Consider the following 26,027-nt stretch of genomic DNA (forward strand, 5'->3'; position numbering starts at 1 on the left):
GTGATGGGAGTAGGCAGGATGAGATGGGAAGGAGGGAAATACGTGTGAAAGGATGAAGTATTGGCTGCTGTGGGCTGCTGGGGCTGAATTGTCCAGGGGACCCTGATAAACTGCAGGACATCCCTCAGAAGGGTCCCGCTAAAGGATGGGAGGTTGTGACACATCAGCCAACCCTTTCCCCACTGGCAGATGGCTGCTCCCAGGGGCGTTAACTTCCCCACAGTTACAACTTCTGCTGGGGCTGAGGAGCATTCTGGCTTCACAAAGAGCCTGGAGAGAGTGAAACAGAGACTTTGTGATAGCACCATTCATCACACAGCGTGAACCCTAAATTCACTCGGTACTGGGGATGGTTGACTGAGTTGACTAATTGGTTCTAACCAAAGGAAAAATAAACTTCTCCTGTGTTTATGACAAAAGGTCGTTTTTGCAACTTGGAGCTAGGTGCCCCACAAAGTTAGGCTCTGACCCTCCTCAGACCCTGGGAAATGGCGGAATCATCTCTCAGATGATTACTTTTTAAAAAAACTTATCTTTATTGTTGAAAGTATTACAGATGTCCCTTCCCTCCCCCCATCATTGACTCCCTCCACCCTGCTCCCACTCCCTCCCCAGGCCTTCACCACACGATTGCCTGTGTCCCCAGGTTATGCATATAGGCCTATAAATTCTTTGTTTAATCTCTTCCAGCCCTCCCCCCCAGAAGGATTACTTTTCAAAGAGATGGTTCCCAGGTCCTTGAAAAGATAGTTCTGGATCTTAAAGCTGGCAAGGACATATTTAGCTTTTTTTAAAGATTTACATACATTTCAAAGAGAGAGAAAGAACTTAAAATTAGTGAGTTTTCTAAAGGAAATGCTCTAAGAAAAGGGAAGATAGGAGGTCATCAAGCACTGTCCTCTTTCTTAATTGCGGTGTCTTACCCTTTACCACAGAGGTGATGCCTCAGCATATCCAGCCCTCTGGACGCCTAAAATCTCCACTAATGTGGTAAATCCATGAATCTCTATAGGGTTTAATCCCTACTCTCTAGCACACGTGTGTCTTATCAGGAATTCAGAGTACTGGCCACTTTCTGCCCGCAGAAAGAGTTCACAGAGTCATCAACATTCATGCGTCAGCCAGAGTGATGTACTATGTAGAATGTCAAGGACAAGGTGATCAAGGACTCTGAACACTCCACTGTAACAGAGTAAAAGGATTAACATGCTTATGTATTGATTTTTAAAATTTTTACCTTAAATGTTGAAATATTTAGGGCCTTTTTAGTATGTCACAGAAAACATCAAGAAGCTGGATGTGTTGATCTATTATAAGTATACGGGGACATTTCTTTTACAGCTAAGGACAGGAGGGACTCAGTGAGTAACTTCAAAGAGGGAACAGAAGATCCTTAGAAGTTTGTTTTTGTGTTTTTTTTCCCTATTTATAGCCAAGTCTTCTGTACTTCTAAGTAGAGCCATGGAAAATATGGCTCCTAAGTTTTACACACTTTTCCCATATAAGGTCATTTTAGAATGTCTTGGTCCTAATTTTATATTATTGGCCAAAGTGACAATGATTTGCTCGGCTTGGGTTGACTGCTTGCTCTCAGGCTTGTCTACTACTGCCAGTTGCTGGGGCAGGTACATATGCAGGTTATGAGACTAGGTGTCTGTTTTCATACATGAGGGGAAGGCTGATGGGTTGTCAGAAAATGTGGATGAAGCAGGAACTGTGATAGTTATTTGCCTTTGAAGGGACCTGTACTTCACCAATATTCCAAGATGCACATTTCTTTTCAGACATTTACATCAGAATGAGATCAGAGTGTGTCCTGTAATTGGTGGTTCCATATCACTGCTGCTGGCCAGGTGACCTCCAAACTCTCTGTGCATGTGTGGACTCGTTATAAGGTTTCATATTGCCACTGCTTCAAAAGAAATATGTGTATTTATGTGTATCATTTGACAAAAGCCTTCTGGGCAGAGAATTAAGTAGAGACTGAAAAAATCATGAAGGGAGAGAGATTTTTCTCAGACCAAAATGGGTCCCTCAGGGCTCAAACAACAAAAAGAGAGGGAAAGGTGTGACTGGCAAAAAGGTCACCTCAAATGGTACCCCAGGAGCTCTGCATGACCCACCCAGCACATCACTTCCTGTGGCCCGGTAAGTAGCTGAAAGGAGCCAGCAGAAATATGTTGTGGCTTCATTGTCATTCTCAGTGGCTCGACCGGGTAAATGGAGTCCCTCAGCATTTCAGGATAAAAACCATGAGCAAACATTGGAAGGAGGAATATGTGTTTTTGCTGTGGTCTAAAAACCTTCCCTCGGTCCGCTTTGGCAAGATCAAAAATGAGCCAGCACCAAAGCTTTTTGAAAAGGGGTCAGTGGCTTCAGAAAACCCCAGGGGCAAAAGTAGAACCTTCTTTAGGCAATGGTGCATCTTCAAAGTCTTTGAAAACATAAAGGCCAAATTATATGGGAAAAACAAATGCTGAATATTTTCAAAAATTGATTTGCAGAAGTAGGAGTACGAATCCAAGTTTTTGGAGCCCTTAACCAATTTAAGTGGCTTGCTTTATTTTTTTCATGTGCGTTTAGGTTTGATACATGATGAAAAACGGTGCCTAAGTCTAAAAGAGCTTTTTCAATAAGAAGTAAATACTCATAGACAATAAGAAAATGATAAAAATTCTAAGTAGTCTATTTTCTAAGAAAATGATAAAAATTCTAAGTAGTCTATTTTCTTTCTTGTAGCACATAAAATAATAGTATGTCATACAACGCACGGCATCTTAGAATCAATAAAATATGGTATTAACTTGTTTAAGTTCAAGGACCATATTTTTTTACCTTATGCTGTATCTTTTCAACCAGTTTAATGTTATAGTTTGATCTAGGGTGCGTTGTAAACACTGTCATAGTGATGAAATTTAATTAAATTAGAAATAGTCAAATGATAATTTTGGTTTCTTACTGGGTGAGTGAGTCTTTGAAGAGTCTTCTTTTAGATTGTGTATATATCTGAGAAATACATTTAAAAAATTTGTAGAGTATCTAAAGTTTTTTAGACCTCTGTGACCAGGTAATGGTATTTTACTGGCTTAAAAAATACATTATCTGTTGTTGTTTTCTGTAGGTTTTTTGCACTTCCTTATGGCGTTTAATGAAAAAAGCTCAACTAACAAAAGCTCCTTCAAACTTTAAATTTGCATTCCATGCTTTAGTTTTCGACTTCGAAACTCTCGACTCCCCCTTGGAAGAGGCTTCTTTAGGTACCGATTAATTTTAGATATTTATTTGACAAAGGAATTCCTGGGCGTATGTAAGAGAAACGACTTGAGAGAAGTGCAGCCGAGGTGTTTGTGGGTGAGGGACTAGAACAGGTTCTTGCCCACAGCTGTCGAGTTCAGGCTGTGCTCTGGGGAACCCCCAGGATCCCGAGGTGCTTGTGTGTGCCCCCCACTCCACACACACCCAGGATCGCCCTGGCTTGCTTGTCCCTGACCTTCAGCGGCCTGCAGCTCACTGATATGTGCAGCATGACTGGGGGAAGTGTGGGAGGCTTTCCTGATCCAAGTGACGCTTCTTTCCTCCTCTCCCAATACTCTACTGTCTTTCCACCACTTTACCATTTTCCTTTAATTTTGAGAGAAACTTCTTGCTCCTTCCACAGAAGAAGCAATAGTATTTCACTAAGGTGTCAGTATTTAGCGTGTTACCTTCTCCAGGACCTTTGCTCTCTAAGAAAGGACCACGTACAGAGGACAGTGTTCAATATAATGACACATCTATAGGCTGTGGCACTTTATACGTCAGACGGCTTCAGTAGTTAAAGGCATTGAAGATAGGGGAAGGGGGTAAATATAACTTTCAGTGCCATGTTTGCGTTTCTCTTCCAGGGGAATGGGTGGATGTGAAATACTGTGTGCCAGTGAATGATCAAGAAGCAGTGGCGGCAGCAATTAAAATTCAGGCCGTGTGGCGGGGGAATTACGTCAGAATGCTTATGAGAGCCAGGACACCGGGTACAATTTTTCAGTCATTTATAAAATGAACTTGCCTCTATGCAAATGAATATTTGTGTATTAATGGAAAAATATATTAGAGTCATCTTTCTTTATGGATAAGCTATTTTTAATTCTATAAATATTGAAATTCCTTGAGGTCAAGGTGCATGGTCAGTACATTCACTCTCTCGTTCCCAGAATTTGGCACACTGCCTGGCACAAAGTAAGCACACAACAAGTATTTGCAGAAAGAATGAATGGATTAACGAGAGAATGAAGGAAGCAGTGAACAAATGAACGGATTGAGAGAATGAAAGTGTGAATGAATGAAGGAGAGAATGAATGAGTGGACGGATGAAAGAAAGAATGAATGAATTGAATGAAGAGGCTTCCATGTAGGCCCACAGTGACATACATTTAGAAGGCATAAATTTCATTTTAAGTGTATTAGTATATATATTAAATCAAGTATATTTGTTCATATAAGATAAACTATTTTGTGCAAAGGTTTAACAGCCTGTTACAGTAAAATACTCCAGAGTCAAAAATTATATCTAATTATTTTCATTCTGCAATTTTTGCCTACATTTTCATAGGGAAAGCCTTGCCTCCAGTACAATTCTTTGAGTATACTGAAACATTTTGTTGTAAGAAATGTCTCTATTGAAACATTAATGAGAATCATCAAAATGTCTCTGGTATTAAACTTGATGCATTTACTATGGGTTTGCATTTTTCTTGCCAAATCATTCACTCTTAAGCTCTTTGTGGATTAGTCTTTAGGTTGAACTTCAGTGGAATCCTATTAGCCACTGGCTTTTTTTTAGAAAAATTGGATGGATTATTTTTTCTGACATAAGAACTTTCATAAGGAATTTTTGATGTGATAAAAAGATCTAATGTAAACTCACTAATGAGTATTTCAGTTAGATCAAAGAACATTTTATTATATTTGAACTAAAAATAGACACAGCAGAAAATGGTGAGCAACACTCTCAACTAGAGTGATATACTTTGTAGTTTAAACATGATTTTGCTGCTAATAAAGCCTGTGACTTTGATCCCACCTGACTCATGAGTTTCAGCTTCTTCTGTGAAAGGAAGGATTTGACCACAATAATCTTTCAGGCAACTTACAGGTTTTACGTTGTTATTTTTGTTATTTTTAGACACAAAGGAAAATGCCAGCGTTGCAGATACTCTTCAAAAAGTTTGGACTATACTGGAAATTAATATAGAACAGTACGCAGTTTCTCTCTTAAGGTAAAGCAATATAATGATATTTCTTTTTTTGCTTTAAATTATTTTTTTAAATTATAGTTGACATATGATATTATACTAGTTTCAGGTGTACGACATGGTGATTAGACATTTCTATAACTTATGAAATGATCACCCAGATAAGTCCAGTACCCATCTAACCCCATTCACAGGTATTACACTACCATTGACTGTCTTCCCTTTGCTGTACTTGACATCCCCATGATTGGTCTGTAACAACCAATTTGTACTTCTTCATACTTTCCTCTTTTTCACCCATCCCTCCAAACCATCAGTTTGTTCTCTGTATCTATGGGTTTGTTTCTGTTTTGCCTTTTTGCTCATTTTGTGGTTGGTTTGTTTTTTTAGATTCCACATATAGGTGACATCATGGGGTATTTGTCTTTCTCTGACTTACTGTTGCAGTATCTTGGTGGCCTTCAAGTTTCAGTTCAAATGCTACCAGTGACTAGTTTCCCCTGATCACTCATCTAGAAACTCTCCAGTGCTTCTGAACAGCCACAGTATTTTATCTGAAACGTTTCTCTGGTACTTGCTACTTCTTGCTGTGCTAACTGAACTTTTCTAAAATGCTCAGCAGAAACCTGTGAGAGTTTCTTGAAGTCTTATGGTACTGAGGGGGTTTGGAGGGATGGGTGAAAAAGAGGGAAGTATGAAGTACAAATTGGTTGTTGTAGAATAGTCCTGGGGATGTAAGTACAGCAAAGGCTAGAGTGGAGGACCCCCCAGGGGAGGAACTCCAGTAAACAAGTTGTCAGTTGAAATCTCTGGAGGGCAATGCTCTAGAAACAGGGACAAATCAGAAGTAGGTTGAACCTTGGGAAAACTGCATTCTAGTCACAAACCAGGTCCAAGACAGGATATTTCGAACAAAAGTCAGAGAAAATTATATATGGACTAAGCAGACAAAATCTCTAAATGTAACTATTATGAAAATACCCAAGTAAAGAAAGACTAAAGAAAGGAAAATAGATTAAAAATATAGATTAATAAAGCACAGTCAAATGGAAGTCACATGAGTAAAAATTTTAACGATCAAAATTTAAAACTTCTTAATGGGTTTAACAGCAGGTTTGGCAGAATAGAAGAGGTTAGTGAACTGGGAGAGAGGTACGTCATTACTGCTATTGTCTGACATTCCAGCTTTATTAACTTTTGCTCCAGAACCCCTGTTTTCTAATTTGCTTTAGAGTCTAATTGTATGGATGTGTGCAGAGAGCACACATCTTAGGATGCAAAGTTAAAACAAAATATTTCAAGCTTGTCAGTGATACCTCTCTGGGTCATACGAGATACTCCATATGGTCAATCAAGACTTTGGTGGTCCCCGTATTCATTAGAATTTCCTGAGGTGTATGAAAAAGGGTAGAAACTGTGCCAGGAACAGTGATTAGGCCGTCCCCCAGATGGTCGACGGTGGCGTTCTGCATTGCCAGACCACCACATTATAGCTCCTCGTTAGGGGGATCAGGGTATCTGTCATCCAAACTGGGCCACTCTTACAGACAGAGGGAACAGTCTTCATAATTATGCCAGGACTGTGAGCATAAACCAGGCTGCCTCAGGCAAACTAGGACATATGGTCATTCTTAGTTCTTGTGACTACTTTAAAAGGCTTAAAACCCTTCCAAGTGTAAACCTATCAATTTCCTCTCACCACCAAAGACACGATCGGATGGACATATGAATACTGTCCTCCATGAGAATCCCCACGGCTCTACTTCCCACTGACAGTACAATTAAGCCATCTGGAAGCCCAGAGCACCTCGAGCTCTGTCTAGACTTCTTGTAGGGAACCATTCTCTATGGTCATTATGGCTCCCATCCCAGCTGATACCAGAGACATTATATATAAAAGACCCTAGATTCCTGGTGCTAGATCCAGTTCCTGGCAGAGTGGGAAGAATGGGACCTGGAGAATTCCTCAAACCGCTTTCATTATGTTCTGGGATATGCCACAGCCTTCCAGGGGGCAAACAGAGACACTTCAGCCCATAATTCTTTAATCAGCTGCACCCGCCACTCTGTCACGCAACAGAAATCATGTAAGAGGGAAACTCTGCACTCTTCCCTTGGTCAAGGCCTTAGTTTTTGTTTTTAAATCTATTTTTCCAAATCCATTCCTCACTTTAAACTCAGTATTAGTATGGATTTCTCTATATTAACACTGGAACTCTCTTGGCTATCGCACAGTTTAATGGCTAGTTTGACTGCTTCTAGTTTTTCTACCCATATAGCTTGAACTTTGGTACTGATTTTCCATCTATAAACACGATTACTCCCTCAATCACGAATTAGGTCCTCCCTTGACAAAGAACTTCAGATAACTTTGGGCACCTTTGAGAGAGACATCTTTCATGGTTGACCTGGAGTGGTCTTCCCCACCTTGGTGCCATGCCCCGAGAGCCCCACAGCTCCGCTTTCATCAAGGACTCAATGCAGCCAACAATGGACTGTAATAGTTTATGCTAATTTTGCCAATTTCTTCTTTTGTAAGTAGAATTTATTTTAAAAATTGCTTTTGCCATTGGTACTTAAATTATTTTCACATTTCTAGACTAATGTTTAAAAGCAAGTGCAAGTCTATTGAATCTTATCCATGCTATCAAGATGAAGAAACTAAGATTGCTTTTGCTGACTATACTGTAACTTACCCAGACCAGCCACCAAATAGTTGGTTTATAGTATTCAGGTGAGGCTCTCATAAATTGGTAAGCGATGTCTCCCTTAAATGGCATCAATATTGATATGTATAGAGTTTTATCATGATAGTAGTAAATGTATTTTCACAACTTAAAACTTCTTCTAAACCAGCTATGGTAAATGAGATAGTATAGGAGTGTTCATCCATGATTCATCTTAAACAAAATATGAAAAATGAGAATTAATTATTAGAACATATTTATGAGTATGATAACCAAAGTATAATAAATTGGTATGCTTTTAGTATAGAAAGAAATCACTTAATTGCTAAGCAAAAGTATACTAAGTAAAAGTGACAAATTACTTAACAAATCGGATTTCCTAAGATGTTTGCATTTATATGACAAAATGATGTGTTCATTATAACTTGTAAAGGAAAACAGTAGGTGTCCCTTGTAGTTACTTGGAACTTTAAACTTATGTTTTTATTTTTTAGCATCAAATCTAATTTCAAACTTTCTTTACTATTCATGTCAAGGAAAAGTTCATGCTTTTGTAATTACAGAGAAATATTTTTGGTTCATCAAGATATGGTTTTGGTTCCCAAAATATATACTACACTTCCGGTCTGTATGCTCCACGTTGTTAACAATGACACAATGGAACAAGTGCCAAAGTTATTCCAAAGAGTGGTGCCTTATCTTTATGCCAAGAATAAGGTAGGTGTGAAATTCATTCTCCCCATTGATAGAATGGCCATGAGAAGCCTGCACTTTGTAGAGGTTTCAGGGGGCAATAGAACAGAGATGCCTTCAATCTACTTAACAGAGCAGTAAGGTCATGGTCTTGTTTGGTAGAAGTTCCATTATGACAGCAGGAGGTAATTAATGTGAGTGCTAGAACATTCACCTCTCAGCCCTCTTTTTTCTTCTCTCCAGAGAAAATAAGAAAAAGAAAGCAATGGAAATTCTCATTATTGAAATCATAAAGTCATACAAACCCTTAAAATGGAAATGGAGCTAAAGAGCGCATTTAGTCCTGTCCCTGAATCAAATCAGCTGATTGTCTCAATTTCCCACTAGGTCTTTCTCCTATTCCTAAATATTTCAGGCGACTGTGATTACACGGCCACCCAGCATCCACCACCCCGTCTTTCCTAGGGCTACAGATTTGTTCCAAGGAAAGGAGCACTTGGAACCTTACTCCTGCTTAGTGACAGACCCCGACGTTCACCAAAATCATGTTGCCTCTCTATTTGAATCTCATCTTCGTGTTTTTGCTCATTTCCTCTGAGAGGGAAGCATGACAGAAAGAGTGTACACATGTACTGGTAGCCAGGTGATCTGTTTTAGCTGTGATCTTCCACTTTTTAGCTGGATGGCTTTGAACTGCCTTTTTCTCTTTGAGCTGTGGTTGTAATTGGCTTCTGAGGTTCATATCAGTCTATAGTTCTTTGTGTTTGTTTGTAGAAATTAAGACATATCTATCTAATAAGTACTGATTTATAGGAGAAATAAAAAGTTTAATGACTCCATAAAAAATCTAATAGCTCCTTTGAGTTGTTTTAGAGATTTTTAAAATAAGACTTTCTTGGGGGGAGGAGCAATTTTAGGTTTACAGCAAAATTGAGACCTAGATTTCCTTCTGAATAGAAAAATTTATTTTATTTGTCATTGGAAATAATAATCACAAAGATTAATATGGAAAAGATGATTTCACTCAAGGGGAGGCTCTGTCAGGATCATAGATGTCATCAAATTCTAGAAATGAGCTCTCTGTTTTACTAGATAAGTAAACTTATATTAGCCATTGATGCTTACCTTTGGTAGGGACCATTAGGGTCGAACCAAAAAAGAATCTGATACTTACCTACATCTATCATTTATCATACTTTGTGTGTTCGGGTTGTTTTGGTTTTTGTTTATTAACTCCAGTGAAGATCTCCCTTCAGAGGCTAAGTGTGAATTTGGGGCGAGGGGCATGTGGGGGGCTCTAAATGATGCATTTTCAGTAAAATGTTCTAGATTTTAAAAACAAAAGAGGGTTAAACAGTTTCATTCAGAGTTGTTTGTTGTGTTTTCTCATATTTCAAAAACCGTGACCGAGAATACACATTTATGAAGTTTCTCAGTATGCAGTACTCTATTATGTTACTCTTTTTACTCGAGAGTCTTAAAATCATTTAGAATAAGCCAGGTGCTCTCCTAAAATCCCATCACTGGTTTAGCTTTAGATTGTCACTTACCAATATCTATCCTCTTATTTTACAACTCTTCTTTTTCCTCTCAAAGCTATTCTGAGTCTAGACAAACACAAAGTAAGAGTCCTGTGATTTTGTTTTGCTTCCTTAATGCATTAGTACCCAAGTTCAAATAATAATGAAAACAGCAGTAAGTCTTTGCTTTACAAGTGGCAGATAAAAATATTTTTGTAAACCTGATCTGTCTTCCTTTTTTTCCTTGCTCTAAACATATCAGAAGGTCTTGATTGGTGTTGCAGTTCTCAACTCATTATGAGTATTTGACTTCTACTTAACATTCCTAGACATTTACTGCAATGTTATGAATTTATTCTACCTTGTGTATGCCTAATTTTTGTTTCTGGAAATCTAAACACATCGGAGAGCTTCCTCACATCCGGTAGCAACTGGAATACAAATCTCTCTCTTTCTTTCTTATTAGAAGTGTCTAGAATTGCAAACTCAGAATTACTTTGAGCTCTTGCGTCTCATTAGGATATTATGCTTCTTTGTATTTCGTTATCATCTTATCATCTCTTCCTTCGCTGACGCCTTGGCCAGATATCCAATTATGCTGAACCCAGCTATTGCCGGTTATGGCGTTACCAGTGTCCCCTGTTCCTTAGCTGCTTTTTTCCTCCAATCTAAAGAGCTCGTCTCCAGACGCACCTCTGGATTTCGTGGAACCAGATCTGCTGTGGATTTGACAGCTTTGCCTGCCAATTGTCATCCCAAAGGAACTACATTTCCATAGTCTCTGCTGCTCTTCTTGTATTTAGAAAGACGATCCTGAGAAGACAGGGATATCAAGTAGGAAGCTCTGGGGCTGGTCCAGGATGACGCTGTGATAAAAACCTACCTCAGCAATCATTAAAACAGTTAGAAGAAAATACAGTATTTATTACTGCCGGTAAGCACTTTATTGTATAGCTAGGGAACCACACACATCAAAGTGTTAAGAGCTATTCATTTTCTCTGAAAACATGTAAGATGGCTCTTTCTAAGAGGGATTTCAAGAAATAATGCTCTTGATTTGATGCTAATCAAAGATCTTGGGATCTTTATGTATATTAACATAATGAAGTGGTTTAGTACTGAAAAAACACATTTATACATTGAAGAGACTAGCGACACTGTGACTTAGTGCTGTGCAATTCTTTTTTCTCATAGAAAGGATACACATTTGTGGCTGAAGCATACACTGCTGACACATATGTGTTAGCCTCACGATGGAAACTGCGTCTCATTGGTTCTTACAACCCTCTGCCGAGCCTCTCTCGAGATTTTCCATGCAGCACCTTTGTCATAAAAGAAATCCGGGATTACTATATACCCAACGACAAGAAAATTTTATTCAGGTATAAGTATGTGACAGAAAGGAAAATGTATTCTTCTTAAAGCAGTATTTTTACATTTTCATTTATTAATATCATTAAAAATAATAAATTCTGTAGCAAAATTCTGAGTCACATGGAATTTCAATTTTTACACTCTCAGAAACAATACATTTAGAGAATAATTTGATTACGCAGATGTTATACAGGATATCGAGCCTACATGGTTGCATACAATGGTAATGATACTAGCTCAGTGTCATTTGCCTTTTGTGAAACAGCCTTCATAACGCTCTTCCCTCTTAGCGCTTCCTCCTGGACCTGCTGCTTCCTGGGCTGGTGGTTTCCCCTTAGCTGCCAGCTAAGCTCCTTTCTATGCTCATCTGTGTGCTTCCCAGGGCAGCCTCCCTGCTCCACTCGGTCCCGAAGCAGTTCTTCTGATTCCCACGCAGACTTGCCTCCCACCCCCGGGCCCCCTCTCCGCCCACCCCGGGCCCCCCTCTCTGCCCACCCCCAGGCCCCCTCTCCCCTGCCAGCATCCCTCCGCTGCTTCAGAGCCGCCTTGTATTTTGTCTGAGACGCCGTTTTCTTGACTTCATGACTCCACTGTAGGCCCCCTTTTCACTCTCTCTGCTCCTTTCTTCCTTTCTCTACCAGAGTGGTTACCTTTCTGACACACGCTTTAAGATGTCCCTTCCTTCTTTAAAACCTTGGACATTGAGTGAAGAGTAAAATCCAAACCCCGTGGCATGATGTTTAACACTCTTGCCCGGCCACCCGCACATGGTGCACTCTCTGATGAGCTAAGAACCATCTCCCAGCACATATGCCATGTGATTTGCTTTGCCCATGCCTTTCTGTTGTCTTGAGATAGCCTGGTTTTATTTTTATTATTTTTTAAAAATCTTATCACTTTTAATGATGAATTTCCACAGTAAAATCCTCTGTGCTTAAACTTCCAAATACAATTAGTTTGTCCTGAACATTTCCTACAGACAGCCCTTTCTTCTTTCTGAAACTAGGGACAGACCAATATAGTTGCCTGTGAACTTGAATGTTTTCTTTATAGATATTCAGTGAGAGCTGCTTTACCATATCCTGTTACGATTCAAGTGCGCACGTCCAAGCCAGATGTATTCGTCAAGTTACAGATCCTAGAGAACGAAGAAGCTATAGTGAGCTCCACTGGGAAAGGCCAAGCTATAATCCCAGTGTTTAACTTCTTGGGAAATGAAAAAACTCTGAGCTCCCAGTGTAAGTGTGGCTTTTAAAAATTGGTTATTTTTATTTTCCTTTTTATTTATATTCTTGTATTAAAAAACTTTTAATGTTGGCATTATTGCAGTTGTCTCCCTTTTTGTCATTGTAGCCCAGGGACATTCCTTCCCACAGGCAATAAGAATTTGGAAGAGCAGAGAACTGAAAAGACACCACACTGATGGCACGACTAGCACACAAGTGTAGTGCTTTAGAACCATGGGTGTGGAACATGCACTATATTAGATTAGTGAGGCTGAGCTTGGGTAAAATTGCGAATTAAGCAGGTTGTTTTTTATTATGATGATGTCTCCTTTTCTCCCACCATTGGCCCTTCGTCCCTGAATACCCCTGGATCATTTTCAGCACTCAGTTCAGATCACTAGTGTGCAGTTTATCATTCAGATCTGCTTGTGCAGCCTTCAGAATCTCCAGTAGTTGTTTGCCAGACACTGTTAGGCCTCTGTACCAGTGAAGTTTAGAATTCAGTTAATGACTCCAGTGGAATCCTGTGCATGCTCCTGAGCTCCTTTGCTGCTCAGATGCCTCCTCTCTGCTATCCTACCTTACAAATTTTAGTTGTCTCCAAAGCTCCAAACTCCAGTTTTTGTTTCCTGGGCATAGCAACACTGCTGCTTCCCTGTGCCACAGTTCAGAAGGTTCTCACAAGCAGAAGCCTGGGGAAGTAAAGAGACCATCTTATATGTTTCCCTTTCCCAAGGATCACAGTCCTGGGCTGTCTATTGCCCAGCAACTTCAAACAGTTGCTCTATAGATTTTGTCCAATTCTATCATTTTTATCATATGAAAATAATCCAATGCCCATTATTCCATCATGGCTGAAACTGAAATAGCTCCGTGTTCTTCACTTATGTTCCTTTGATATACATTTAATGAATTAACAGATAGCATTCAGCACATGTGTATTTTTATCCCTCCCAGTGGTACCCAGCGTTAGTTACCAAATAATGAATGTAGAAGTGAAAAATTAAAATGAACGTTTTTAAAAAGTGTGATGAATTATACACACATACTATAAAACACTGAAGCTGTCATATTGTGTGATATTCGCGTCATTGGAGTGGCACAGGATGAATGAGAACTTGTCGAACTCTTGTGTATTCTTTTAGCAGTCAGCGGGTGCTCGAAGATGTGTTGCTCTATGCAGGTCACATGCTATTGTGGTTTCTTTAAGACTAGAATGTTTCCAAGAAGCCAGTAATGTTAGTTTTCATCTCATTAAAACAAAACAAACTGACTTGTCCTTTTGAGCATCTTATCAAGGGAAATAACTAAACATACTCAGTAATAGCTATGCATTTCACATGTTTTAACTTAAACATACTATTTTTTCTATACAGCTAGCAAGCAAGTTCTTTTAATGCATGCTCAAGCCAAGAAAGATCAAGAAATGAATGCTAAGAAGAAATCTACCCAGGGAGGTCCGAAATCCTACAAGGGTAGACCAGGAAGTGCAATGGTCGACTCCGGACAGCTGACTTTGGAAGAGGACTCTGGCAATATGCCCACTCTAGAGGAAAATGCTAGCGTACCACAGCAGGTATATTTACATTTAAATAAGTCATTCAACTGTACGGTCCTAAAAATCTCACATAAATTCTCTTCCTAAAAATTGTCAATATATAGTGCTCTGTATGTACAGTGCCGTCGGTGCATAACCACAGTTGAAGAATTGGACAGTACTGAACAGTTTCTCTGTGCCAAAAATCTTAAATATGTGGCAAATTCAATCGTGTACTGACCCTATAATGTAGATGTAATTATCTTATGTCACATAGGCAGTTATTGTATGTTATAAAAGGCCACATAATTTTGCAAAGGGTCACATATGAAATGATAACCAAAGTCTTACCTTTCCAAAAAACCATAGGCCCTGCTGGCCTTACAGGTTAGCGCTAACAGACTTTCAAGTATTAAATGGTTCTAAAAAACAGAAAAACAATGCGCACTTCCCAGTCTTTTATCAGAGTTTGATGTAATCCTAATTCAAAACTTATAAATGTAACAAAAGTAAAATAAATAAACTTTATTTATAAACATGGATACAAAGATTATAAATACTATAATATATCCTGGCAAGTATTGGTGGGGATATGAGGATAAACTTTTATAGACTGTGGTGTTATAGAATTTTGGAGAACATCTGATAGTATTTAATTAAAATATGATTGTATGATTCATAAAAATATGCATTTATTATATGCCTAAAATAATAAATTTGTAAGCACATATTATATTTATTCTTACTGATTTTGCGTAAACATTGCATTTTATTTCACAGGTGTATAAGTATATTATACAGTGTTTGATATTGTATAACAGTTGGCCTCTCACTGAAAGTCAACAGGTGTTTGTTCAAGCACTAAAAGACCTGGAGAAAAGTGATAACAAAGGTATGTCACCCTAAATATTATTTATGCACTTAGTATTTTATGTAAACATTTAATAGTAAATTTATCATTTAATTATTAAAACATTATCAACTCAAAATGGATTAAAGACTTGATCATAAGACGGAAAACCATAAAACCCCTGGGAGAAAACATAGAGAGTAAGTTCCTTCACATTGGTCTTGGCAATATTTTTTGGATTTGATACCAAAAGCAAAGGCCAAAAAAGCAAAAATAAACAAGTGAGACTACATCATACTAAAAGCTTTTCCACAGCAAAGGAAACCATCAACAAAATAAAAAAGTAACTCATGGAATGGGAGAAAATATTTGTGAATTATATATCTGAGAAAGAGTTAGTATCGAGAATAAAGAACTCATAAAACTCAATGGCAAAAAAAAAAATCTGGTTGAAAATAGGTAGAAAAACTGCATAGACATCTTTCCAAAGAAGACATACAAATCACCCACAGGGATGTGAACAGGTGCTCGACATCACTAGTCATTAGGGGATAGCAAGTCAAAATCATGCTAAAGCGTAACCCCACCCCTGTTAGAATGGCTGTCATCAAAAAGACAAGAAACACCTCACAGCTTTTTTATCCACTCGTCTACTGATGGGCACTTGGGACATTTACCCCATGGAATACTACGCAGCTGTGAAGAAGAAGGATCTTGTACCGTTTGGGACAGTATGGATGGACCTGGAGAATATTATGCTAAGCAGAATAAGCCAGGCAGAGAAAGACAAGTATCACATGATCTCACTTACATATGGAATCTAAAGAACTTAATAAACTGATGAACAGAAATGATTCCATGACATGGAAGCATGGATCAGACTGAAGAATCTCAGAGGGATGGAGTGGGGGCAGGTGGATGGAGGGAGAGAGAGTAACCAGAGAATTTACATGCATATATGCACAACCCAAGGACACGGACAATGGTGGGGAGAGAGACTCGGGAGGGAGGCGGGATGGGGTGGAACGGGTCATTGGGGAGAAAAAGGGACATCTGTAATATTTTGAACAAAAAAATAAATAAAAATAATTGATTTTTTTAAAAAGACAAGAAATAACTGGCGTTGGCAAGGATGTGGAGAAATGTAATCTTTGTGCACTGTTGGCAGAATGTATATTGGTGTATCCACTATGGGGGGAAAATATGGAGTTTCCCCCCAAAATTAAAAATAGAACTACCATATGATCCAGCAATTCCACTTCTGGGTGTAAATTAAAAGGAAATGAAAGCACTATCTCAAAGAGATAACTGCACCCCCATGTTCATTGCAGCATTATTTACAATAGCCAAGACATGGAAACCACCTAGGTGTCCACCAGTGGACGAATGAATGAAGAAATCATGGCATACACGATGGAATATTATTCAGCCATAAAAAGGAAAACCTGTTCTTTGCAGCAATAAAAATGTACCTTAAGGGCATCATGCTAAGTGAAATAAGTCAGACAGAGTAAGACAAAAGCTGTATGATCTACTTTATATGTGGAATGTGAGAAAACAGAACTCATAGAAACACAGGACTGGTTGGTGGTTGCCAGAGGGAGCAAAAGGGGGCGGAAAATGGGCGAAGGTGGCCGGACGGCACAAACGTCAAGTTAGAAGGGAAATAAGCCCTGGGGTGTAACGTGCAGCATGGTGATCATAGTTAACGGTGCTGCATTATAGACTTTAAAATTTCTAAGCGGGTAGATCTTAAAAGTTCTCATCACCAGAAAAAAATCCGTAACTGTGTGAGGCGATGGACGTAAACTGAACTTATTGTGGAAATCATTTCACCATGTGTACATCTGTCACATCATTTTGTTGTATACTTTAAACTAACATAATGTCATCTGTCTATTATATTTCAATAAAGCTTGACAAAAAAGCATTGAAAACTTACGTCCACACACAGACCTCGGCACGGATGTTTAAGCCCTTACAAGGCCCTTACAAGGACTTTACATATGTTGACACAATTAATCCTCACAGTAAACCCATGCAGTAGATGCTGGAATATTACCATTTTCCGGATGAGAAAACTGAGTTACGGGCTGTTTAGTAACTTGCCTGTGGGCACACAGCTACGTACTGGCATAGCTAGAATTTTGAATGGGAATTAACTATTCAGTGAAGGCTTTTGAATGAGAAAAAAAATAATTTCAGATCTTCATTGTGTCCTCAATAAATGTCTTTATTTAGGGAGCTGCCCATATTTTTTTAGTGAACATAAAGGTTTGTGTAAATGATTTTATTATATTTTTCCTTAGGATCTTTTAAGCTTTTAAGTTTTTTAAAGGATTTCAATATTAAATCAAGAAATACAGCATAGCGATTAAACGACCCAAGGTTTAGCTACCTGAACCTGGGTTATTGGTCACCTGTAAAATTAGAATGATAATTCCTATCTTAATAGGTTGTTGTGAAGGTTCAAGATAATATACATACATTTCCTAGAATCTAGTAGCACTAAAAAATGGTATTGTCATTATTATGTTTTCCAGCTAGAAAACAAGTCTTCAGAAATAATTGTCTTCTTTTTTGACATCACATTTGATGTCAAAAATTAAATTGTACCTTAATTGCGCAATACATTTGTTGCTGAAAGCAGCAAGCAAAGAAATTAGGAATTGAATTGTGTTTAAGATGAACTAGGAAAATTTTCTATTTGAAAGAATGCATGGGCCAATCTTTTGGAAAGCTAAGCATCTTTTGAATTTAGAATATGTCTCTAATATGTTGATAAATGTGAACTTTTAGGTAGCTGATTTGTTTAAGTTAAAACATATCAATATGTTAATTTTTGTGAGCAATTATATTTATAACTCAGAACCTGAATATGATACATTTTAGAAAAATTAAGTTGCTAATTTCTTCAGACTATAACTTAGCTTAATTTTTAATTATAAACACTTTATATCAAGAAGAAATTGGTTCAGTGTTTTTGTTCATTGGTATATTGGTGACCCAATTTAAAATTTTAGGTACAGCCTGAAGTCAATGGAAATGTTGGCCCACTTAACTCATGTAAACTCAACAGTTAATTTTTATGAAAATAAAATACATAGTTTAATTTTTTTCAAAAAGTTATACTTTTATAATCCATGATAAGAAATAAAGCCTGAAATATAGCTATGTACATACAATCTAGGATATTTGTGACATAAACATGAATTTTTAGGAAGCTTGGCCTCTGGTTAACATGAGGCAACAGTGCCACCTGTAGTCACATTTCTATTCCTAAGTGGTAGTAAAAATTGCTAAATTATTGAGACAGTTCTCACTTAAGGAAATAGGAATTGGAGGATCTTGAGCTGGTAGCACTGTACTTAGTGATATTATATGTAATTACAAGGTTTTGCAAAAACACATATAAATGTTGTTGACATTCTCAATTCAAGATCCTGAAGAAACAAGACAATTATTTATATGTATATTCCTGTTTCTGTTTACCAAATGTGACTGTAGTTGGTAAATGTATGCCTTGTCCTAAACAAGTATGCTAGTTCAGAAATTATATTAATGTTCAAATCGCAACCAGTTTTTAGCTCCTGGATATATAAATCTAAGCATTGAATTTTAATAAGAGAATCAAAATTACATTTTTATACTAAGTGTTCTTATTCACTAAACACTTCTGTCTCCTGTGTTCTGGATATGTGTAAGATAATGTAAGGGGGTCTCTTAAGGCATAATGCTAAAGGTCTTTTCAAGCTCATTTTATCAACAGGTACTCCCTGAGCAGGTCCTCCATTCAAGGATATATTAGTTCTTTCCAAAGGCCATCTCCTTTACAGCTCTTCTAATTATGTGAGTAAACAGAATGGGGGGGGCACATTTTTCATAATTTTTTAATTGGTAGGATATTTAGTCCTATCGCTTACTGATTTATACACTCCCAACACATGCAGATCCTCTTTAAAGATTTACATGCAAAAGTTAAACTTCCTGATCATGAGCACGTACTATGAGTTCAACATTATGTTAGGTGAAACCAGGAATTTAAAACGCAGAATATAATGATATTTTGGCCTTTGGAGAACTGTACTTCACGGGAGAAAAGTTTACCATATTGTATCCCATTAAATGTGGAAATCATTTGAGTCTCTATATTAACAATGTAAGGGAAGAGGGTGGGGTGCCGTACACTCTAGGTGGCGCTCACCTAGTAAACTTGAATATTGGAGTATGGTAATTTGAGTGGAATCCAGGACAACTAAATGTGTGCCTCAAACACTAAGACCTATGGGCGGTAAGGAAAAAGAGCTCCAGAAATACCTAATGGGGCAGCTTGAGATTCCATTTCAACTAACATGTGTTACTATCTTAACATCCCAGGGTATACTAAGTATGATCCTGTTTTAAATGCTCTAAATTGATTATTTTAAGCCCCGTGGGCATGGTGTTAGTTTCTCCTTTAAACAGAGGAAACTTAATAAAACCGCCAAAGTTAACCTATCCCCTGGCTGATCAAGGATTCACCTCCAAGTCATTTGATTATTTGGCTGAAAGATTTTCCCTAGTGCAACACTTCTCGGCAGCTGGAAGTGTTGGCACAAAAGCAAGCTGCCCCTTGTAAAACCATGTTGCTCACAGCCAGTCCCTTCCCAGTCATGCAGGAAGATCTGCCCCCAATTTGAAGGTACCTCTCTGAACTTGCCCTTCTGGGTTGCTTTCAGAAGTAACAGAGAAACATAGTAGGGATTCAACAGAAATTATTTGCTCCCCTGCACTTGGATATTTAGTTGTTAGAATCAGTAAAACACAAGGCAAAAACCCCTCGTGTTGGGAAAAGGTAATTATACCTCCTCAGTGTGAACCAGTGGTTTTCTAAATGTAGTCCTTGGACCGGCAGCCGCTGCACCACCTGGAAACTTGTTAGAATGCAAACGCGGGGGCTCCACCTCAAACCTACCAAATCAGAATGTTAGGGGTGGTACCCAGAAATCTGCTTTTGAATAAGCCCGTCTGTGATTTTGATGCCGGCCAACTTGTTTGAGAACCAGTCTTGTGAGGGAACCTTCAGCCCCACTGAATTCTAAATCACTGTGTTCTTCCCTCTAGCCCATCCTTTTGCAATACTTGTTTCTAACAAAAGGGGAAATTGTATACATTTCGTAAAGCAGTGTTTCTCGAAGTATGGTCCACAGGCCACTTGAATCAGAACGACTTGAGGTAGCTTTTAAGGCTGTACATTCCTGGGCCCATATCAGACAGTGGAGTTGAAATCTCTGGGATTAGGGCTTCAGTGTCTACATTCTAGAGCTCCGCGGGTGGTTCTTTTGTTCACTGATATGGTGGATCACTGCATTGCTGTGAGCATAGCACTACTGGTAACACAGTGGCCTGGCAGCACAAGGTGAAAAGAGTGAGTTCTTCTACCCCAGGTTTTATGGGGTTTTTTATCTAGCACTGGCCACAAGTGGAGCTCTACGATACGGTTAACTCCTGACTGCCAGCACTGAGGTCTCTGGGACCTGGATTTTACTGGAGCGAGACGCTGAGGTGGTGGCTGTGGCCCCTGGGACTGGAGGCGGCCCAGTTCTTTCATGCTGGGCGTAGGGTGGCGATGAGCTGGGGCCACGGCACCGTCCCGTAGCAGAGGCAGCAGGGGCCTGGCCTGCGTGGGCTCCCATCTCTGTCCAAAGACCGTCTCTTCAGTCCTGAAGTTTTGGGTTGACAGAGGATACCAAAGAATGAAGGAGAAAACGTGTCCTCTGCAGCCTCTTATCTTTTACCCTGCATGTCTAATAAAACATGGTTTTACTGTGTGATGTCCTGTAAAAATCTTTGTCCTTCTAGATTCATTTTCGGTGGCTTATCAGTTTCAGTGCCCTATGTCTCCTGCTCTTCTCATTATAATAATCTTATTTTCTTTTCGTGGTCTCATTTATCTTTTTTTAATTTTCCGCTCACAAGTTAAGTCAGTTCTTTATTTGTTCGACGAATGTACCTCCGCAGAGCTTTTTGTAATTCCATGCTTTTGCGGCAAGGTCTCTCTAGGCGACTGAGAGGCCGGGCCTACGTGAGTTCTCTGCTCCCTCAGGACTCTGCCCCGGACAACATGCGGTGGCTCGAGAGGTTCAAATAGGAAAACAAATCCAGAACAACAACGATAGAGATGGCATCTTGAGGGCTTCAAAAATTAGCTCATTCATAAAATCAGTAACAGAAAGTTGGTGAAAGCCATCAGAATCAACTTTTTCAGGATTCTTGAAATTAACAAAAACTTTCCTCAAGAAAAATAGCCAAATCTTTTTTAAGAACAGTGAGTTTTATGGCATTTTAATTTGCCCCAGACCCATGCCCTGGTCTCCAGCTCAGCAGTAGCTTTGAAAAATAAACAGCCTGTATTCCTGGTGCAGGTTGGCAGCCACCAGAAAGAGTAGAATGAAACTGAATCTCTTCCAAAGTCTCATTCCCAAAAAAAGAAAAACCAAGGAAAATTGTCACTAACAATCCTGCCTTACGAGAAATACTAAAGAAAATCCTTCAAGCTGCAATAAAAGAACACTGGGCAGTAACTTGTATCCACCTGAGGAAATAAAATGCAGAAATACTTAGAGATGAATGAGAAATTACCCAAACTTATGAAATGCAATAATACCAATGCTGGGGGAAATTTATAGCTATAAATGCCTACATTTAAAAAGAATGATCTCAAATCAGTAGCGTAAACTTCCACCTTAAAAAATTAGAAAACTAGAAAAAAAGACCAAACTAAGCCCAAAGTAAGCAGAAGAAAGGTAATAATAAATATTAAAGCAGAAATAAACCAATTCAATATAGTTCTGGAGATACTAGTCAAGGCAATTAGGCAAGAAAATGAACGGAAAACATCCACAATAGAATCTAATTACGTAGCAGTGATGGCTGCACAGCCTTATGGATATTCCAGACCCACTGATTTATACACTTCAATGGTGAGTTTATCAATTTTATAGAAGAGAGTCACAGATTTTTATAAAAGATCAATTTGTTTGCTTGTTTAAAAAAAGAAAACCCAAATGCCTTAGACTAACCACTTTTTCTTGAATTACTTCCCCTGTTTCTACATGACATGGTTTTATTGTTGTATCATGACTCACTAGTCTCCACTTTATGCTTCTCTAGCTCACGGAGAGAAACATGAGGAATTAATGCCCTTGGGAAGCCCGGATTCCCATCCTGTTAGTGAGGGGCAAAAGTCTTCAGGAGGATCCAAAACAACAAGGAAAGGCAAAGAAAAGTCTGAGAGAGACAAGACAGCCAAAGAAAAACAAACACCTCGCTTTGACTCTCAGGTGGGTGTGGTACTTTTTCTTATTGGAGTTACTTAATAAATTCAGGGTCATTGGGTCCCCACTTGCCCATCTCTCCTGAGGGCAAAACTGAAAAATTCCACCTCCCTGTTTTCAGCAGCCATCTAGATAGCTTAAGGACATTCCTTGGACACCTTCTGCAAGCAGCCTTCCCTAATTTAGTATCAAAAAGCATTAATTTAACTTTTAATATATAAGACAATGTTTGGGGGACTTGGATTTCTAATATTAATATTATACAGGTCTTACTCTCAAAACACATTGCAGTCTAATGGAGGAGACTGAAGGTAAACAGTTTTTTTAAGGAAATATATCTTTATTGATTTCAGAGAGAGAGGGAAAGAGATAGAAACATCAATGATGAGAGAGTCATTGATCGGCTGCCTCCTGCAAGCCCCACCGGGAATCAAGCCCGCAACCCAGGCACGTGCCCTGACCGAGAATCGAACCGCAATCTCCTGAATCCTAGGTCAATGCTCAACTGCTGAGGCATGCCCGGCTGGGCTGGAGGAAAACAGTTTTAATTAAGGGAGTGAATGTACAGTGGTAGAAAGGAAAGATAGGTACCTATGCTAGCTTCCTCCCAAAGGAGCAGAGTCCTGAACTGAGTCAATAAGCAAGAATATGCTGTGGCAAAATCTAACAAAATTGTTTTGTTTTTTTAATTATTAGAGTCTGAGATATGTTGGGATTGTTTTGTGTACTCTTGGGTAAATGTAAGGAACTTTATAGAAAATTAGGGTGAGTTTTCACACAATGTCATTATTGGAGCAAAATGAATTGGAGCCCAGCATTTTATGATAGTCAAATGCAGGGAAATACTCTTAAGGATAGGATGGGATACACAGAGATGATTAAAACAGCAAGAAATCCCACACATCCTAAGGTAGCTTCAGTAAGTATCAAGGTAAACAGAGGGATGATGCCAACAGCTTTTGTGCTCAGGAACTGTGGTCATTTTCCTGGAATCAACTCTGACCATGCGGGAGGCTGTTGTTATAAAATGCAGCAGCCATTAGTCTCATCTGCCACTCCCCGATACTTGGCAGAGTGTGCATTTGGGAAATGATCTTCCTCAAGACGCAGGATTGCTTCTGAGTAACCCCTCAGCGTTAGCAAGGAGTGACTTAAATGTCTTTGGCCAGATGTCCCATTAGGGTGCATCGTATACCTGGGTGCAAGACTTTAGAAGAGTGATATAAGAAACACCATGACATACACAAGCCTGAAAACCAAACTATGTAATGTTATCAACAGTGCTACAGATACAGAAAAAGTCTTCTGAAAACTACTTTAGGTTCAATCGTGTAAGGTTGAAAACATACCTGTAGGTGAAAGTCAGAATGAAAAGCTGGATCGGCTGCAGTTAAAAGGTTGAAGTATGTAGAAAGAAATAAGAAAAAAATGAAAAAAAACTTGCAAAAATACTAAGCCAAGGAAAAGCAATTCTGCAAAATATCAATGATTGGATAAAGCTAGAAACTAACATGTGACAGCCTTCTATTCCTTTCAAAATTCCGATAAATGTGTGCATATAGTCTCAAAAACGAAAGCCTGTTCGGATCCACCAAACTTAATAAGGAATTATGGGATTCTGCATGAGTTAACATTGAAATACTAGTGACTTCTGGGGAATCCTGAAAAAGGCAATACTTGGACCATTTTGCATAGCACAACTTTTATGCTTGGTTCCAAAATTCATATGGAAGTTAGATTTTTATGACATTAATAATTAACTAAGCTTTCGAAATCAGTATTTTGTTAGTTGGTTTTAGTAGATATTGGTATTATGTTGTTTGATGTTTTAAAATGTATTAATACAGGGTATCTCAAAAAATGTATATGCACTTTAATAGCTGATAGCTCAATTTTGAAAATGAAATATATTTTAATAAACACTGCCTTTATAATTATTCAAAGTGTGTGTATACATATTTGGGAGAAACCCTATATATTTGCCAAGCAGTAAGCTGAAAACTATCATATTTTACTCTGTGTTTTTGCTTTAGTCATCATAATCATGTGGAATTTATGTGATCATTGATTTTATTCCATATGGAAAAGCTCATTTCTTCTTAAACATACATTACTTATATTTTCACCAGCTATATTCTATAATCCAAATGCTACCTTTTCCTATAATATCATCTAAACAGACTTGGAAAAATAATATTTTTGTCTATCAAAGTATGATTACATTTGAAATGTGAAAGAATCAGATATAGTTTTCTCTTCGAAATTTTCTTGTTTCAACATTGTTTGGTTTAAAAACATTGGTGAAGTTCCAATCAACTGCTTTTTCCCCTCGAACCTTCAAGATAATTCTATATGTTAACTTTTCTAGATGAAGCACCAGTATTTCATTTACTGTTATAAAATCAATTATTTGAATTCACAGAGAAAATACCCCTTTCATTAACAAAAATATACTACTGCAATTTAAAATAGATAAGCTTAACTAAATTCATGAATTCTTATAAGACATGTGGCCTTCCCTTAGCCCTTCATAGTGTTGTTCTCTTCCCTGATCAAAACTTGATCCCAGAAAATTTTCTGATAAATTCACTTATTCAACAATATAAAAGATGGTAAAAGCTTATGTACTGTGTTTTAAAGGACTAAATAAAATAAAAAATCCAATTTTGAGATTTAAGTTCTCATCAGGATATTAGGAGACTATTATAGAGAGCAAGGAGGTCTTTTTGGTCACACTAAAACTAAACAGCACGTGAAAACTTTATTCAGTGGTCTGCCGATCCCCACTTCCCCACCTGCGGGGTGGGTAATTATGGATAACTGACAACGCCTTAGTCTTATCTAAAGAGCCTAAGAACCACATCAGATTCAAGCCTCTCCAGACCAGACAGCCACCAATGAGCCTCGCTTACCTGGACACCGTCAAGCCCTATTTCAATGAGCTCCCAGCCTAAGGCCCATGAAAGTGACCTTATAAAACATCAAAATGTTAACTTCCAAAATGAATACATATCAAGTAAAATATCCAGACTTGGAAATGGTCAACTATTCCTGCCCTCATTTTTCTGAAGAGATGCGGTGAGCCTAACTGTAATTTAGAGTTTTTTTGTTTACAGTTTTTAGGTAAATTTTACGTAGCACAAAATGCAACAATCTTAACAGTGTGATTCAATGAGTTTTGAAAAGTGCATTCGCCATATAACCCACGTCTCTATCAAGATATGGATTATAGATGATTTCCATATGCCTAGAAATTCCCTCAGACCTCTTCGCAGTGGGTTCTGTCGTCCCTAGACCTCCTGCCCACAACAGATGTGCCTGTTCTGTAACATCGCAGAAACGAAGGGCTCAGGAAGTCGTCTTCAGCGTTCAGCTCTCTCACTATAGTGTCTCTGCAAGATTCGGTTACACTGCGGTGCGCGTCAGTAGTCTATTACTTTTTAATGTAGAATTTGATAATATGGCATATTATAATTTGTTTTTTCACCAATCAGTAGACATTTACATTGTTTCCTTTTTTTAAAACATTATAAATAAGGCCACAATGAATGTTCATACCCCGGTCTTTTTGTGAATAAATGCTTTCATCTCTC

The 26,027-nt window shown here is 38.4% G+C and overlaps 1 protein-coding gene across 1 annotated transcript in view; it reads left to right on the top strand.

The window, feature by feature from the left end:
- The window catches only part of ADGB (androglobin), a 100,271-nt gene that overhangs the window by 61,316 nt on the left and 12,928 nt on the right, over positions 1-26,027 (top strand). The window contains exons 21-30 of the mRNA XM_081140908.1: positions 3,122-3,257; positions 3,885-4,010; positions 5,162-5,255; positions 7,831-7,965; positions 8,482-8,635; positions 11,326-11,513; positions 12,559-12,743; positions 14,108-14,307; positions 15,049-15,160; positions 22,271-22,440. Coding sequence (XP_080997034.1) covers positions 3,122-3,257; positions 3,885-4,010; positions 5,162-5,255; positions 7,831-7,965; positions 8,482-8,635; positions 11,326-11,513; positions 12,559-12,743; positions 14,108-14,307; positions 15,049-15,160; positions 22,271-22,440 — 1,500 coding nt within the window. The remainder of the gene's footprint in view (positions 1-3,121; positions 3,258-3,884; positions 4,011-5,161; positions 5,256-7,830; positions 7,966-8,481; positions 8,636-11,325; positions 11,514-12,558; positions 12,744-14,107; positions 14,308-15,048; positions 15,161-22,270; positions 22,441-26,027) is intronic.

Source organism: Miniopterus schreibersii (assembly GCF_964146895.1).
Source record: "Miniopterus schreibersii genome assembly, chromosome: 6".
NCBI lineage: Eukaryota > Metazoa > Chordata > Mammalia > Chiroptera > Miniopteridae > Miniopterus > Miniopterus schreibersii.